General features: G+C 40.1%; 1 protein-coding gene across 2 annotated transcripts; it reads right to left on the bottom strand.

The window, feature by feature from the left end:
- Positions 1 to 2,178: 2,178 nt before the first annotated feature.
- On the bottom strand, positions 2,179 to 9,436 carry ELO1 (Paxneb protein-like protein). 2 transcript variants are annotated; one of them, XM_078581112.1, is made up of 8 exons: positions 9,267 to 9,436; positions 8,658 to 8,753; positions 8,250 to 8,375; positions 7,033 to 7,186; positions 3,063 to 3,138; positions 2,762 to 2,921; positions 2,582 to 2,673; positions 2,179 to 2,396 (listed from the first exon to the last, which is right to left on the bottom strand). In XM_078581112.1, the coding sequence occupies exons 1-8, from the start codon at positions 9,403 to 9,405 to the stop codon at positions 2,229 to 2,231; spliced, it is 1,011 nt and encodes a 336-aa protein (XP_078437238.1). In that variant the 5' UTR covers positions 9,406 to 9,436; the 3' UTR covers positions 2,179 to 2,228. The 2 variants fall into 2 exon arrangements, with proteins under 2 accessions (XP_078437238.1, XP_078437237.1); XM_078581111.1 differs by having other exon boundaries at positions 8,250 to 8,325; positions 8,530 to 8,753.
- Between the last annotated feature and the right edge of the window lie 6,763 nt (positions 9,437 to 16,199).

Genomic DNA, 16,199 nt, shown 5'->3' on the forward strand with positions numbered 1-16,199 from the left:
AAAGCCTTGAACATAGATATTATGTAGACTCTGGAGCCCGTAGAATATGTCCAATGATATTTTGTGGCTCAAAAATATCATAACAAGAGAAAACAGAAGAAATGCACCTTTGACTAGTTATAGCAGAAATATTCTGAAAAACCCTGGCGGAAGAAGAATATGTCAAAAGAATCTGTCAAAGAATAATATGTCAAAGGACTCCTGTTAGACAAAATCTGTGAGAGGATTTTTGTGGTCTCTAGGTACTTTTCTACATACGTTGTCAGCTTCTAGAACGATCTTTTTCTTGGGTCACCATTTGCTAATGTGCCTCAAGAAATGTACCATCCCATGCAAAAGATCGATTGTCATTTAAAGAGGTTTATCGCAAAGATTTGGCAATGCTTGTAGTCACAACGACTTTCATGAGATATCTCATCAGCTTAAAAGAGCCCCAAAAACACATCTCGACTAAAAACTCATCAATAGGTTACACAGGCGCCTGAAAAGCGGATTCTACCAAGTTTTAATTTTGTTAAGGGGATGAGTGGGAGACTGCATTCAAAACAAAGACATGACTGTATGAATAGTTGGTTATGACAGTCATTCCACATTTTTTGTTATTTATAGCTTTCCTACAGTGGTACCTTTGGACCTCATGTAATTACCTTTACTGGGAAGCAACATGGTTGACTTCATCCAGTCGGCCCACAACAACGTCCACGATGCACTTGCTTGAAGTTGCCAGAAATGACAGGAGGTGCTAAACAAGAAATGGCACAAGAAGGTTTTTGTCGAAGGTGATATGGTTATGCTCTTCTTGTGCAAAGAGATGAAAAATTATAGCCAAAGTAGTATGGTCCCTAAGAGATCATGAAGAATATAAATGACAACACCAATGTCATTGTACTTCCAGATGACATTGAGATTTACAAAACATATCAACAAAGTACTTAGGTGTAGAAGGAAATAAATCGAGGGCAAACTGTATTGAAGAGCGCTTGATGTAACCTAGAAGCCCAAAGGGAGATACTTCTGGAAACTGACAAAATATGCAAAAACTACCTAAGGAATCACAAAATCCTCTCACAATTATTTTCTAAGAGAATCCTCTAATATAATTTTCCTCTGCCAGAATTTATAAAATATATCTGCCACTTTTTCCGAGGAACAGATCTTTTGTTTTGTTGTGTCAGGACTTTCTTAAGCCACACGGTACGTTCTGAGAGATTCAACATTCCCGAGATTCTGTAGAAATCCCTTCTCTTGCCTGTCAACCTCAGTATTTTCTGTTTTATCTTATCACAGTTATCTTTCTCAATGTTTTGAGTTATCTTTACTGGGTATTGTCAATATGGACAAGCTCCACCTTAAACGGCCTATAAAAGGCCCCTCTGTACCCTTGAATGACTATTATTGAAGTATTTGTTTTGTTGAAATTCATGTGCATCTCCTCTGAGTGTTCTCTTTATTAAAAAGTGGTCTAGTGCTCGTGGACTCAAGCACAGCCCCCTTGGTAGTTCCTTGGATTCCGGACTTTGCTACTTTAAGCAGGGTAAGGCTTGTGGATTCAAGTAATGTCTGTATGTTGTCGTTATGTCAAGGTTCTGTTACCTTTGGTGCATTTCATGCATTTCAACCAAGATCAGTAATTAGTCAAGTGTCTTGCAGACCCTGTCCACAAACCAGGTCTTCTTCGACTGTGAGTTGGCCTGAAATATATCTAGTTCAATTTCTCAGACCCTTGTCCTAAAGCAAATGGCCTAGGAATAGTGGTAAAGATATGGTGAACATTTGATTGTGAAGCATAGTTCGTAGATCTATTATCTCTAGGAGGGAACTTATCTCTACATGGATATCTAACGCTCTAAATTTAAGGTTATATCCATATGGATGCTCATGTCCATAATGTTGTCCCATCATGGAAGTATAGCCATGCATAATACAATTATTATGCATGTCGATCTATCTATCTATCCATGCATCCATAACTATATATCTATATCTATTTGTCCGTGACTATTTATCCCTCTTTTCATCACTTTCTCTTTCATCAACCTATCTTTCACTCATCATTGAACTCTTATATTCCTCTTTCTCTCCCCCTTTCTCTATCGATCTATCTTTTAAATAGAAATCACTTTTTGCAAAACTCCAAAATTCTGGGAATATTAGTGGCAGCAATTAACAAGCTCTCCACAGACATAAAATAATATATAGATGAGATGGATATACAAAAAGAAAAGGTATTAAAAATCAATAGGTGATGTTTTTGAGGATCCATTACAACTTTCCAGTTCCTTGTTTCCACTTCGGTCTGATCCATCTACTGGTGCTTGGTTCAGTGGCTCTAAAACTAGTGACCTCCTGCGATGTAGCCTCAAAGAAAAGGTCCGAGCTTGTAAAACAGCAGGAACCTGACCAATAGACAACTTTACTCATTAAATATTTTAATACTAAAAAATAAGTGTTTGAAAAAGTCGACATGCTAAGTGAAACCCAAATTATTCAGTACAAGTGAAACCCAAATTAATAATATTTAGAGAATGTAAATGAATTTAAAATTTAAGTCAGGGAACCAGGGTAGTTAATGATGGGTCACCTGGCTACCAATCTGAGCCACTTTATGAACGTGAAGAAAGCCTAACATTTCCTGATAACCAGAAAGAAGCTGGGAAAGATCTTTGTCTTCATCTGAAGCGAAACCCCAAAAGATTAATGCATGAGAGCAACACGAAAGTCACTAGTCCATGTGACGAAGAAAGACGAAAAAGGAAATTACCAGGGATCGCACTAACGGAGAGAAGAGTGTCAGCCAAATGCTTCCATCGAACGGAGAAGGCCGGCGGAAGAACAGATGAAGGAAAAGTCAGGACAGCGACTCCATTGGAAGCCCGGAGAGCAGCTTTCAGGGACCTTATAAAGGAGATCATCTCCCAATGCTAAACAAAAAATGTAAGATTAGATTTCTACAAATTTAATATCAGGGGAGAGAAAAATATCAAACTAATTTAACAAAGAAAGCAAAATTACACAAAAGAAAAACTTTTGACATAAAGGTTAAGACACAAATATTGATGTACCAAGTCGGAGAAGAGACACTGCGGTGCACAAAGGGATTGTACGACAATACAAGGCCCCCTAATATTGGTATCGTTCCTGAATGCAAAATTTATTGGGAATAATTAGGTACTGAAAGATTAAGAAAACCAGCAATAACGTGTGTAAATTACTGAAAAGCAAACTACAGTCTTATTTTGCCCAACATTATTTACGTTTCCTTGGATAACATTGTTCATAGTTCCCCCCTTGGATGAGGATGAGGATGGTAATTATATTTTCCCTTTGTTAACCTCATTCAGATGATAAGGAATGATGATGGTTTCGTGATACTTTCCTTTACCGATAAGTGGGCCACGTGCAGGATCTCACGCATGGGAGCTCAGATACATAGATCCTATAAATAACCAGTGGCAGGAGAAAGGCAGGAGATCATCTTTTTTAAAGAATCTTGTAGACGTCTCCCCAGCCAATCTCTAGACAACAGGAGGGGAGAGGAAGAACCAACCGGGAGAACCAAGGACCAACAAACTATAGTTCATGTTTTTAGATCTGTTCCCATGTACCCCTCGTACAATGAAGTATGGGGATTACACAATGGCCAAAAGATAGAAACGCCAATGATGGAAAAACATGTAAAGAGAGTATAATAAGGTCCAAGAAACAAGACATGTAGAGAAAGTATAATAAGGAAAGCTTGCCAGCTAACAAATCTGTTTGTGAGACGGCAGTTATGGCTGAAGGATAATCTGGTCATTCTCATATGTTTCCCTTTTGAACCCTTCCCTTTTTCCCCTGACCCTGGCCACAACATTGAAGTCTCTCTCGATCCATCTACGCCGACATTGATGGATATCTGATTAGGTGAAACTCTGAGGTTAACGATACCTGTCAGTATCAACAGGTATCAGAGCAGATCAAATCCTCACTGTCGCGCTATGGATTGGTGATCAACAAATTTTCTTCACGCGGCTTGGGAGAAATCGGTAACAGCAGGCTTACCTGATGCGAATCTTGGAGAAAATCAATTCTCGAAATTGATTCATTTCAACTCGAACTTCAGACATCTGAAGGGGTAATTCTGAACTGAGCATTAGATCTGCAAACTGCACTCCTGCAGGTCACTGATTATTTCATACAATTCCATTTTCCCATACATGGAGGAATCTAACGCCAAAGGGAATACATCAGAAATTCTCTCAAACATTCAACGGCAACTCCAGGCAATTAATTTTAAAGTGGAAGAGTCACCAGCGACTTCCTCCAGACTGACTAATGAGCCTAATAGGAGGTATGCACGCATACCGGTCAACTAAGGACCAGCTCCAGAGGGCAAGCCTGAACTCAGAAAAAGAGACTTACCATATTTCAATGGAACCAGTGCTCAAAGCAGGCTGAATTGCATGGAAAGATTTTATGAGGTAAACTGACTACTAGATTCTGAAAAGCTTCATTGAGTTTCTCCTCATGGAGGGCTGCTCAAGGCTGGTTTATCTACACAGGAGAATTTTGGATTCAGACAACATTTTGGCCGCAGATATAAACTCTCATCTAAGTCATTAAGTGAAGAATTTCTGAATTTCTGAAAAACTGGTTGTCTCAGATTATAGATGAGTTTGAAGACCTAGCTGCATAGCTATCTCATCTACCCGCCAACGTACATCAGACTGCTTATCTCTGGGGATTAAAACACAACATCTGAGCTGAATTGAACAAGTATAAACTTCCAGAATTCAAGAAATCATGGATTATTCTATAGAAGCAGAGAGTCACCTCGAGCCTTTGGATAACTGATCTGCAGGAAGGTTTGTGATATGAGTTGCTTCTTTTCCAAGAATTACCAAAGAAGGAAAAGAAGACTTATCCAATAAGAAGACTCGGAAGATATAAATAAAGGGAGAGGCCAGAGGAAGGGCATCGAAGATTCAGTTCTCAAAAATCAGTTGCAGACTGCAACTGGAGGCTGGGGAGCAGGAGCCAGCCTGCGATCCAGGGAAGGGAGCTCATCTTCCAGATTTCTCGTCCTATCTCCTTGTCATCTCCATCGCATTTCTCATCTCATCTCTCCCTCTCTATCACACTGATACAAACCTGGATCTAGGTTCGTATCGGAAGGAGGGTAGAGGGTGAGGCAAGGTAGACGTTCCCGGTGTAGGAGAGGCTAAACGGGAATGATCCGAGAGGAGGCTGAGAAGAGGGGGTACGGATCGGCCGAGGAAGAGCCGCCTGAAGACGCGGTGATGTAGAAGCGATCACGAGGACGGGGATCGTAGAGGGAGATGGAGCATGAATATAAGAAGAGACGAGGGGGGAGGGAAGACCACAGTCACTTAAGAAAACAACTTCCAGTCTGTCCTCCTAGAAGGAGGGCTGTGCTATTTAAAGGAAACATGGGAGAAAAGGGGCCTAGATGCCCTTAATGATCAAAGGATGAGAATGCCCCCAACGAGGGTCGGGGATCCTATCACACACGCATTGTTCTCTCGTGACAGTACCCTGTACCGAGATTTGTTTGACAGCTTCTACTCATTTCCTCATGGAATGATATTGATCGTTCTTTAAGATCTACACACCTTTGTAAGCACTGTCAATCATTCCCAGAATTATATTCAACGGACAAATCCTCTTAAGTATGCAGGTGGACAACATATGAGTACAGATCCAAAAGCCAAATCGACAGCGCAAACTGACATGGAGGAACAGGCATCTAACCCAGGGAAGAAAAGTCTGACACTATCTCCAGAAGAGTTCTTGTAGAGGAAGGAGAAAGGGCTGTGCTACGGCTGTAATGAAATTTACACGCCAGGGCATAAATGTAAGAAAAAGGTGAACATCTACATGCTTCAGTAAGAAGGAGAAGAACAACAACAACAATAACCAATAAAAGTCGAGGATCTCATGCAATTAGATGAGGCCTACCCTTAAAACAGAGCCTTCTCGGGACTGAATATTGCTCCTAAGTCACCACCCTTACGATCACATGGCTCTCTGAAATTATGGGGGTCATTTATCAGCACAAGATTAAGGTATCAATCTATGAGGGGTGACTGACAACTTAATTTGCCAAAGGTTAGTCCTAATTGGTATTCCTATCTATTCCTACCACCACCTTGATATCATATCGGCAAATGGGTCTGGCATTTCGCCCAGGGATGAAAAGGTTGTCACGTCTATCACCAGAAGAGTGCTTACAGAGGAAAGAAAAAGGGTTGTGTTACAGCTATAACGAGGTGTACATGCCTGGGCATAAATGCGCAACAAAAAGGAGAGCATTTACATGCTCCAAGAAGATGAAGAAGAACAGCAGAAACAAATTTCAGACGGGACATCATGAAAGCATATGAGGATCCCTTGTATAAGGCAGCATTCATGGCTTTAAATCTCATTTTTAAGGCAGAATCTTTAAAATTATAGGGTTGGTTACGATTATGATTATTCATACACCAGCACATGCTTAACAAATTAATTGACAGAGGGGTGACTGACACATATTTGACATAAGCTAGTTCCACTTATTGTCCGGTCCTTCTTATTTGTTTCCCTTTCCAACCCTTGCTCGTATCCCCCGACTCTGGCTACGAAATTGAAGTTTCTCTTGATCCATCTACTCCGACATTGAACTCTAGATTGATGGAATTCCCTTTTTTTTTGAGAAATATAGATTGATGGAATTCTGAAGTTATAGATTGATGGGTGAAACTTGAAGTTAACGATACCTGTCAGTATCAAATCATCATCACAATTCATGTACAGCAAGATGAAAGATCACCATCGTCAGTCAATCTACGGATGACAATGATGATCTATGTTGTCATCATCAAACACAGTTATAAATCGTATTAAACCAAAATGAGATTATTTCAACGTCACGGGTCTCTGATAACAATTAGAATATAATTATGGCATTATAAAAGGAGGGTTCCAGAGGAATGATAATCCGTTATGAAAAAGCAATTTATTTAACTAGATATGCACATGATAGAGGAAACATACTTTGGTTGTCGAGATAGAAATGCAGAACAATGGTCAAAGAGAGATCCAAGATTTGGATGATCCTGAACTTTGGTTGTGCCAATATGCTCTCCCACGAGGAAGCGCTTGTCCAAAGACTTTCTCAAGTCAAATTCACAGGAGAAATCTTTGATGTCTGTCAAACGAGATCCCTTTAACCATAAATAACAGTAAAATTGAGAATGAAAAGATTTCATTTTCCTAAACATTATAGAAGTGTATGTAACAACAAAGATCAGTAAAAATACCAAGAATTTCAAGTTTCTCACGGCTATAAAGTCACAATTATTCAAGACTACTTACTATAAAACTGTTTTTCTCTTGGAGTATTGCAACACAATCCAATGAAAATAAACTACATGATGAAAAAACGAACAAAAATCGTGATAAAACAACTAGATGTATAAATGTCAGTGAATCTGTGATGGTACTAACATGTATAAGTGTCTTTCAAGATGTTCTTGAGAAAAACTGTTTAAGCATATCTTTCCAGTATCCCAGGAATATACACTTCTTGTAACTCTTTTCGAAGAAAGTTAAAAATTTGATCAACGGTCAGAAAACTTTGAGAAACATTTGGACCGAGATAAACAACATAATTTAATAGAAAAAAAGGAAAAAACGAAATATTTAGTCATAAACAGACTTCTTGAAAGCATGATTCATGTCAGGCAAGAAACAGAATTGACCTGATTCTTTGAAAAATCAAACTGGCTTGATTCTTTGAGACAGTATGAATCACATTAAACCTTAGTATTTCATGATGACTAATCTGATATGATAATCGGGAGACATAACAAATCATAAATCTGTTCAGCTTCTCTTCAATGTCTATCTTTCCATAATATAAGGGTTCGATAATTTATTAGTGATTTGCAAAAGAACCTGGAGCAACTTTCATGAATCCCACAAGATCCATTCAGTCCTTTGCCTCTGATAAATGACTACTACAAGAATTATCTTTTGAGTCTTGTAGGTGATAACAACTCAAGGAAATGGATGACAAAAAATTTCTGCACAGAAGAAAAAATAGAGAACATAGTCCTAGCTGTTCTTGGAACAAGGAATATAATGAATTAATTACACTGGGATACCACATTCCAGAACAACTAAGAGCTGCAAAATAAAAGCAGAAATGTCTCTGACAATCACAGTGGGGATTTTTCAAATTCTAGAATTATGATTAAAAATTCATGTACCTCCATTTGTCGGCTGTAGATCACCTTTTTCTCCACCAAAATACTTCCTGTACTGCCAAGCGATTCTCAGATCCCTCTGTAAACTCAGCGTCAGACCCAGAGAGGAGAATAGGAGAGGTCTTTTTCCTATAAACTTACGAAAACGTCATTCTCATCCAAAATTCATCCTCGTGATCGGCATCTACTCATTCCATCTCTTTTGATTTCTCTCCGTACGACGGACCCAAATCTCACAACGAAAAAATAGAAGCAGAAACAGAAACCGAAGGAAAAAATCCACCTGTGGTTGTAAATGTTCCTCCGCCGAGGACGGGGATGACATAGGGGCAGGCAAAGTGCCAAGAAAATCTCGAGGATCAACAGCGGCGCTGGCGAAAAGAAGCGGTTGGGAGTGGATTAGAGCCTGACCCATGAAGTTTCTGAGCAGAAGAAGATGATGGGGAGCCTCGGCGTCCTCTACAATCATCACCAGACTACCCACGTGAAGACCTCCGCCCAGAATCGCTGAGAACACCAACATTAGAAGCAGAAATCGCTAAGAATACCACCATTAGAAGCAGAAATCGCTGAGAACACCACCATTAGAAGCAGAAATCGCTGAGAATACCACCATTAGAAGCAGAAATCGCTGAGAACACCACCATTAGAAGCAGAAATCGCTGAGAACACCACCATTAGAAGCGGAAATCGCATAGACTACCACCGTTAGAAGCAAAAATCGCTGAGAACCCCACCATTAGAAGCAGAAATCGCTAAGAACATCACCGTTAGAAGCAGAAATCGCTAAGAATACCACCAATAGAAGCAGAAAACACTGAGAACACCACCATTACAAGCCGAAATCGCTAAGAATACCACCATTAGAGGCAGAAACCGCAAAAAATACCACCGTTAGAAGCAGAAATCGCTAAGAACACCACCATTAGAAGCAAAAACCGCTGAGAACACCACCATTAGAATCAGAAATCACTGAGAACATTCAATCTACCATAGTTTATACTCAATGCAGAAAGATACCGTCGAGCGTGGGTATGCCGGAGGAGATGAATAGAGCTCCGCTGGCTCCGCGTTTCAGGCCAGCGGCAGCAGTCGAAGAAGCGTCGCTCCTGCGGCGGAAGCTGCTGCCGGCGATGCCCACCTTCGCCATGGACTGCATCTCGATTTCTTCCTCTTGGACGAGACGAGATGACCGGAACGACCATTAAGTAGTAGGGATCGGCACGCGTCCTCGTAACGGATGACGGGACGATGACGATGACGGATTAGGGGTCCGAGACGGTTACGGTGACGGATGACGAAGTGGTCGTGACGGGGGTACCCAGGATGCGTGACCTGACGGAACGGCTGTCACGGATGACAGTCGAGACGGAATTTTTGAAAAGTTAAAACTGACAGAAAATACAGATAAAAACATTGTTTTTAAATCTTCCTGGCATTATAGGCTGAGATTTTGCCATGTAATGTGGCCATTTCGATTTCCTGGTGTTTTGAACAGAAGTCCCTGTTTCTTTTGCGCGCGCAAACCGACGCCGCCTATAAATAATTGGAGATATACCCCTCCGTTCAAGTAGGGTTTTATTCACGTCACCAGTGACAGTGACGCCGTCACCGTGACGGGGACGTGACGGGACACTTTGGAGGATGGTGACGATAACGTGACGGTTTTTTTTGCATATGCTGGGGCGCGTGACGGGACGGTGACGTGATCAAAGTTTTGTCATGTCACCATCCGTCACGTTTCATCATCCATTCCGTCACATCCCGGACGTAGCGTTCCCTACCATGAACTCTTCTGCAGGCCAAAAACCTCACTTAAACTATTTAACTGGATATGTTCACTTGGGAACAATTTAAAACCTAGACCAGAAGTTTGCTCTTTCTCCCATTAAGTAAACTGAACAGTTTCTATGTAGTGCACGATCGTCCAGGACGTGGACGAAGGATGGGGCGGGACGAAGATCGTCCCAGTCTACGTCCCAATTTTTAGAAGTTCGTCCGAATCGTCCCCTCCAGAGTTTGTCTCATCCCAAATCTTTTCGTCCACCTCCCGTTCCATCTGATAACCGGACTGATCCCGTCCCGTTCCGTCCCACGTCCCGTTCAGTCCAAGACATTCTCATCCCCTCCCACGTCTGGGATGAAACAGTGTGTTAGGCCACTCAGAATTGAATGTGGCACAACACGTGTCAATTTCCAGCTGGAGCTCTCGGACTGATACATGACTCCAGCAGGACGAAAACCATCCCGTCCTCCGTCCAAGGTCGCGGAGAGGATGGTTGTTTCGTCCATGGACGAAAAAATTGTCCCGTCCAGGGAGAGGCAGACGATTCTTCGTCCCGTCAATTGTCTGAACTCCTGGACAGGATGATTTTTTTGTGGACGGGACAAAATTACCGTCCAGACCGCGTCCCTGCACTATAAGTGTCTGTGTCAATTTTAGGAACTATTTAAGGGAATACTAGAAACTATGGTTAGTCAAATTACAAATATGATGCTCCCATTTATAGGGATTCTGCTGAAAGTTCACCAGAAGTGTGAATAATTTTTGGTGCTCTTCATAGTCAGATTATCCTTATAATGTAAATCATTTATTTTATACTGAAAGTGTAAATCATACTGCAAATTAAAGATCATAAAACTACATAATACCCAAGAATGCTTCCTCTTTACTCAACTCCGTTGATTCTAAGCAGGTTCTATTTCTCAACCTAAGTAAAAAGAATAGTGAGAGTGAGTGAGAAAGCGAAGAAGAAAGTAAGAGAGAAAGGAAGAGATAAGAGAAAATGCATGAGAGAGTGAGAGTGTGAAAATAGAGGGGGAGAGAGAGTGAAGTGAGCATGAAAGTGAAAATAGTGAGAGAGGGAGAGAATAAGAGTGTGTAAGAGAAAGAGTGAGAGAGAGGGAGAGAGTGCATGAATAAAAGAGTTGAGTGTAAGAGAGAGGGCGAGAATGAAAAAGTAGCCAGAGAGCTAGATAATGAAAGTTAGAATAATGCAAGGAATTCAAAGTAGGGAATGCTTGAGATCTAGAGAGAGATAGGGAGATATTTTAGAGGGATAAATAAACATTTTTAGAGAGATAAAATGTCGAAATGAAAGGATAGAGAGAGAAAATGAAGAGATCGAGAGAGAAAATGAAGAGATAGTGTAGAGAGAGTTTGAGAGGGAATTTGAAGGTGTAGACGGAGATTTTTTATGAAATTTTGAGGTGATGAAATGTAGATATGGATGAAGGTCTAGAGAGAGAAATAACAGATTATAGAGAGAGAAAGGGCTGAAATGAGGAGATAGAGAGAGAAAATGAAGAGAGAGTGTAGAAGGAGTTTGAGATAGAATTTTGATGTGCAAATGAAGAAGATTTTTTATGAAATTTTTAGGAGAGTAACTAAGGATATAGATGAAGGTCTAGTGAGAGAAAAAAACCTATTTTAGAGAAAAAAAAAAGTAGAGAAAATGAGTGTTTAGAGTGGGAAAGTGATGGATTTTTAGGGTAAATGGATGGGAAATGATGGAGAAAGTAGAAATCTAAGATCCTAAAGCCTCAATGCAAGTTTACTGAGCCCTCAATGCTTCCTCTCAAGTATGGATCCTTATATTTTTCCAGGACCAGGCATTTTTCAATGCAAACAAAAGACGAGATTAAGAGAAAACTTCAATAAACTTACATTAGTAGGTTGAACAACCTGGATTCTGAAAAATGCCTTGTCCTGCTGGCCAGCCACTTGCTAGAGCATGTCCATAATGAGGGAGAAAAAGTCTATTCATACATTGTGAGAATTACTCAAATACCCCTTCAGGCATCATCTATTATCTTTTCTTGCCATTTTGCCTCTTTTCTCCATTGGTTGAGAGCTTTGCCTTGTAATTTCCAGTTTGTTTCTTTTGTAAGGTGTTTGAAGGCCCAATAGGTAGGTCAGGTTGTGGCCCAATCCCCTCTGATCTCTCCTTTAAAAGCCCACAACACTGTTTCATCATTCGCAGCCCATTTTGATAGTCACTAAGCTCCCAAAAATCCTCCGATTTCCTAAGAATTTTTATCTTCTAATTCCTGTAAATTTCTGCACATTTGGAACTATAAAATACTCATCAGTAATCAAACTGATTGACTTCATAGAAGTCAATGAAGTTAATGAAAAATAACCATAATGTGCAAAAGTTGGAATTTCTAGCTAACGCATAAATATTTGGTTAATTCAAATAATAACATGATAAATTATAAATTAATAATACTAAAAGAATCTAAAATTTATGAAAATATATGTTCATTTATCATGTTATCACATAGTCGCATCTACGTAGTTTCACACTGACTGACCATGTCTTTGACGATGTCTGCATATCATCTCCTTTGGTATCTGAGCATTTCGGTACCCCCTCGGGACGACGTCAGCGACATCATCCCGCATCAACTTGGTATCAGAGCATCGTCTTGATACCTGTCCGAACGACGACACCATCATCGTCCAGCATCGTGATCTCAATAAGATCAAGGGGAATGAATTCCACCTTATCTCCAAAGCCATGAACATTATTTTATGTTACATGGATCCATAAGAGCATGATAATATTCCATCCCTTGCTCTGCTTAGGAGGTGTGGATAATCTGTATGTCATACAAGAAGGTAAATCTACAGTGAATAAAACTAGTCTCCCCATTCTCATCATTGAATTTCAATTACCTTCCAAAAAAATAGAGCATCCAATGAACAACTATCAAATAATCCAAGGATGACTTTGAGGTTTAAGGATTTCAGAGCTTCTCTATCATTTTACACTAGATACCCAAATAAACTACCCTATTTATCAAATCTTTCAGCTTAGGGAAATTACACACATTAAATATGTATCTCACAACACTGGGTGGGATACCTCTGGCATGATTATTGACTAGCCTAATGCGTATAAATTGAATGATTCCACCCAATCCTCTTATCCCATTTCATAGATAAGTGTACAGTAGATTAACTAACTACCTAGTTTATAAAAAGTATTTTTTAATAATCTATCTTGGACCCCCAACTTAGGTTATTCCTTATACATTTAAACCAACATAATATATATTATTGGTACTCTATTTGGGTTTATCAAATTGATTTGCTGATAGAGATAAGGAAACAATAAAGTCAAAATATAGGTATATAGATAACATTGGTGAGGGAACTAGGGATGGTATTATTTTATCACTCAGTCATGCTATGTGTTGATATCAAAATTAAATTAACAATAATGTATATTGGATAATATATATATCATTTCAATATTTTTCAGTATATAAGGTCAATTAAAAAGTGCATTAAACTTAGTGGAATTTGAATAATATTTAATGATTATTTAAAACCAATATAAATAAATTCTGGCCAATATGGAGAATGGCAATTCAGGAGTTAAATTTTCATTAATTAAAATAGAGTTACTTTTGTAGTTTTAGACTGTGTGATAATCCATTCCATTTTTCTCCTGAATATAATTGTATAATATGATAATGATATCATTATATAATATCATTTTCTGCTATGAAACAATATGACTGTCTTGTCTTACTGCCCATTCAAATAAACATTTCATGCAATAAAACTAAAACTTATCTAAAATGACATTTTTGCAGCTTCTTTTTCAGACTATCTCCAAAACTGCAACAGCATTACATGCAAAGCACAACTTTTCCATGTAGGGTAGGGTCCAAAGTTAAGAGAGGGAAAGGAAGAGAGAGAGAGAGAGAGAAATGAAAGATGTAGAGAGGAGAGAGAGATAGAGAGAGCAGAGAGAGAGAGAGAGAAAAATGAAAGATGTAGAGAGGAGAGAGAGAGAGAGAGCAGAGAGAGAGAGAGAGAAATGAAAGATGTAGAGAGGAGAGAGAGATAGAGAGAGCAGAGAGATGTGACAATTGAGCAACGATATATATAGAAAGGAGAGAGAGAGAGAGAGAGAGAGAATAAAGAGAAACGGTATTTAGAGAGGTGAGAGAGTGAGAGGAAAGATAAAAGGAGAAAGAAATTACATAGAGAGAGGAGAATGATACATAGAAGGGAGGGGAGAGAGAGAGGAAGAGTATACAGAGAGGAGAGAGAGGGAGAGGGAAAGATAAAAAGATAGAGAAATAATATATAGAGAGAGATTGAGGAATGGTACATAGAGAGTAGAGAGAGGGGGGATAAAGAGGTAGAGAAATGATATATCTATATGTAGAGAGCGAGAGATTCAGGAATGGTACATAGAGAGAGGAGAGAGACGGGGGAAGAGGAAATATACAGAGAGAAGAGAGAGAGAGGAAAGATACAGAGATGTGAGAGAGGAAAGATAAGAAAATAGAGAGAGAGAGAGAGAGAGATGGCCATAAATCAACAGAAAATCGGAAGAACGACATTGCAACGATCAGTATGCTTCCACTTCTTCAAACTGCGCCTCAGCTGCCTCTTGACGGTAGAGTGGGCACCGGTGACTGCAACGAATACACTCTTCTTCATTCTGTCCAGCCGTCGTCCAAACTTCGTTCGAAGGCGGCGGAGCCTCAGCCCGGACATGAACGACGGCCGTCTCCTCGCCAAAGCGTCTGCTTTCATTAACGTTTTGTAGATCAGAAATTGCGCTTGTAGATGCCGTCTTTCTTCTGGGTCCTCTTCCAATCTTTCATAGGAGCCCATTTCCCTTGATACTTTTCCTTCAGATGTAGCCGCACACCACTGGAACATTTTTCACAACGAAGTTCTATCTATCTTCAGAACTCAAAGAGAGAGAGTAAATGAGAACTGGGAGAGAGAAAAGAGAGACTATATAGAGAGCTGGCAAAGAGAAGAGAGAGAGCTGGTAGAGAATAGAGAGAGGTGAGGAGAGAAGACAGATGGTGAATAAGAGAGAAAAGAGAGCGTCAGTAGAGAGAGCGAGAAAAAAGAGATGAGAGAGAACAAGAAAGAAGGTAGAGAGAGCTGGCAGAGAGAGTGTTCGGATAGAGAAAATAAGAGAGAGAAAGAGAGAGCAGAGCGCTTCTGCATTGGCTGGAAAAATGCGGCGTCGTTTTTATAGGAACTCACCCAGCAGAAGATTCCTTTAGTTAATATTATATCGAGGATGATTGATGAATTATGAATGGAGACGAAGAGCACAGCACGCCTCTTCTAAGCTAATCACTTCGTAATTTTATATTGATTATTAACAGAGAAGACAAGCCTGGAGTGGCCATCAAGTGAAGGTCAAAGTTTGTCTTTATTCTGAATTGTGTCCATCGACAGAAGGGAATCAAGATAAACGCTGAACGTGTCACAAGCGCCTCCGGCCTCCCACTTCAGAGTCTGTCTGTGTGGACGAGAGATAGAGAGAAAAAGATATAGAGATGAAGAGAGAGAGAGAGAGAGAGAGAGATACAGAGATAGAGAGAAAGAGAGAGAGAGAGAGAGAGAGATAGCGAGAGATAGAGGTATAAAGCGAGAGAGAGAGAGAGAGAGAGAGAGAGAGAGAGAGAGATAGCGAGAGATAGAGGTATAAAGCGAGAGAGAGAGAGAGAGAGATAGCGAGAGATAGATGTATAAAGCGAGAGCGAGAGAGAGAGAGAGAGAGAGAGAGAGAGAGAGAGAGAGAGAGAGAGAGAGAGAGAGAGAGAGAGAGAGAGAGAGAGAGAGAGAGAGAGAGCGAGAGATAGATGTATAAAGCGAGAGCGAGAGAGAGAGAGAGAGAGAGAGAGAGAGAGAGAGAGAGAGAGAGAGAGATAGCGAGAGATAGAGGTATAAAGCGAGAGCGAGAGAGAGAGATATATATATATAGCGAGAGATAGAGGTATAAAGCGAGAGCGAGAGAGAGAGAAAGAGAGAGATATAAAGAGAGAGAGATAGAGAGAGAGGTATAGAGAGAGTGTGAGAGAGAGAGAGAGCTGTAGGTAGCAACTCGTGGCGTTCAAGTTCAGTCTCTGAAATACGACAACAACAGAGGTTCCCCAAAAAAGGAATGGTCATCAAGCATA

Source organism: Wolffia australiana, chromosome 9 (genome assembly GCF_029677425.1).
Source record: "Wolffia australiana isolate 7733 chromosome 9, ASM2967742v1".
NCBI lineage: Eukaryota > Viridiplantae > Streptophyta > Magnoliopsida > Alismatales > Araceae > Wolffia > Wolffia australiana.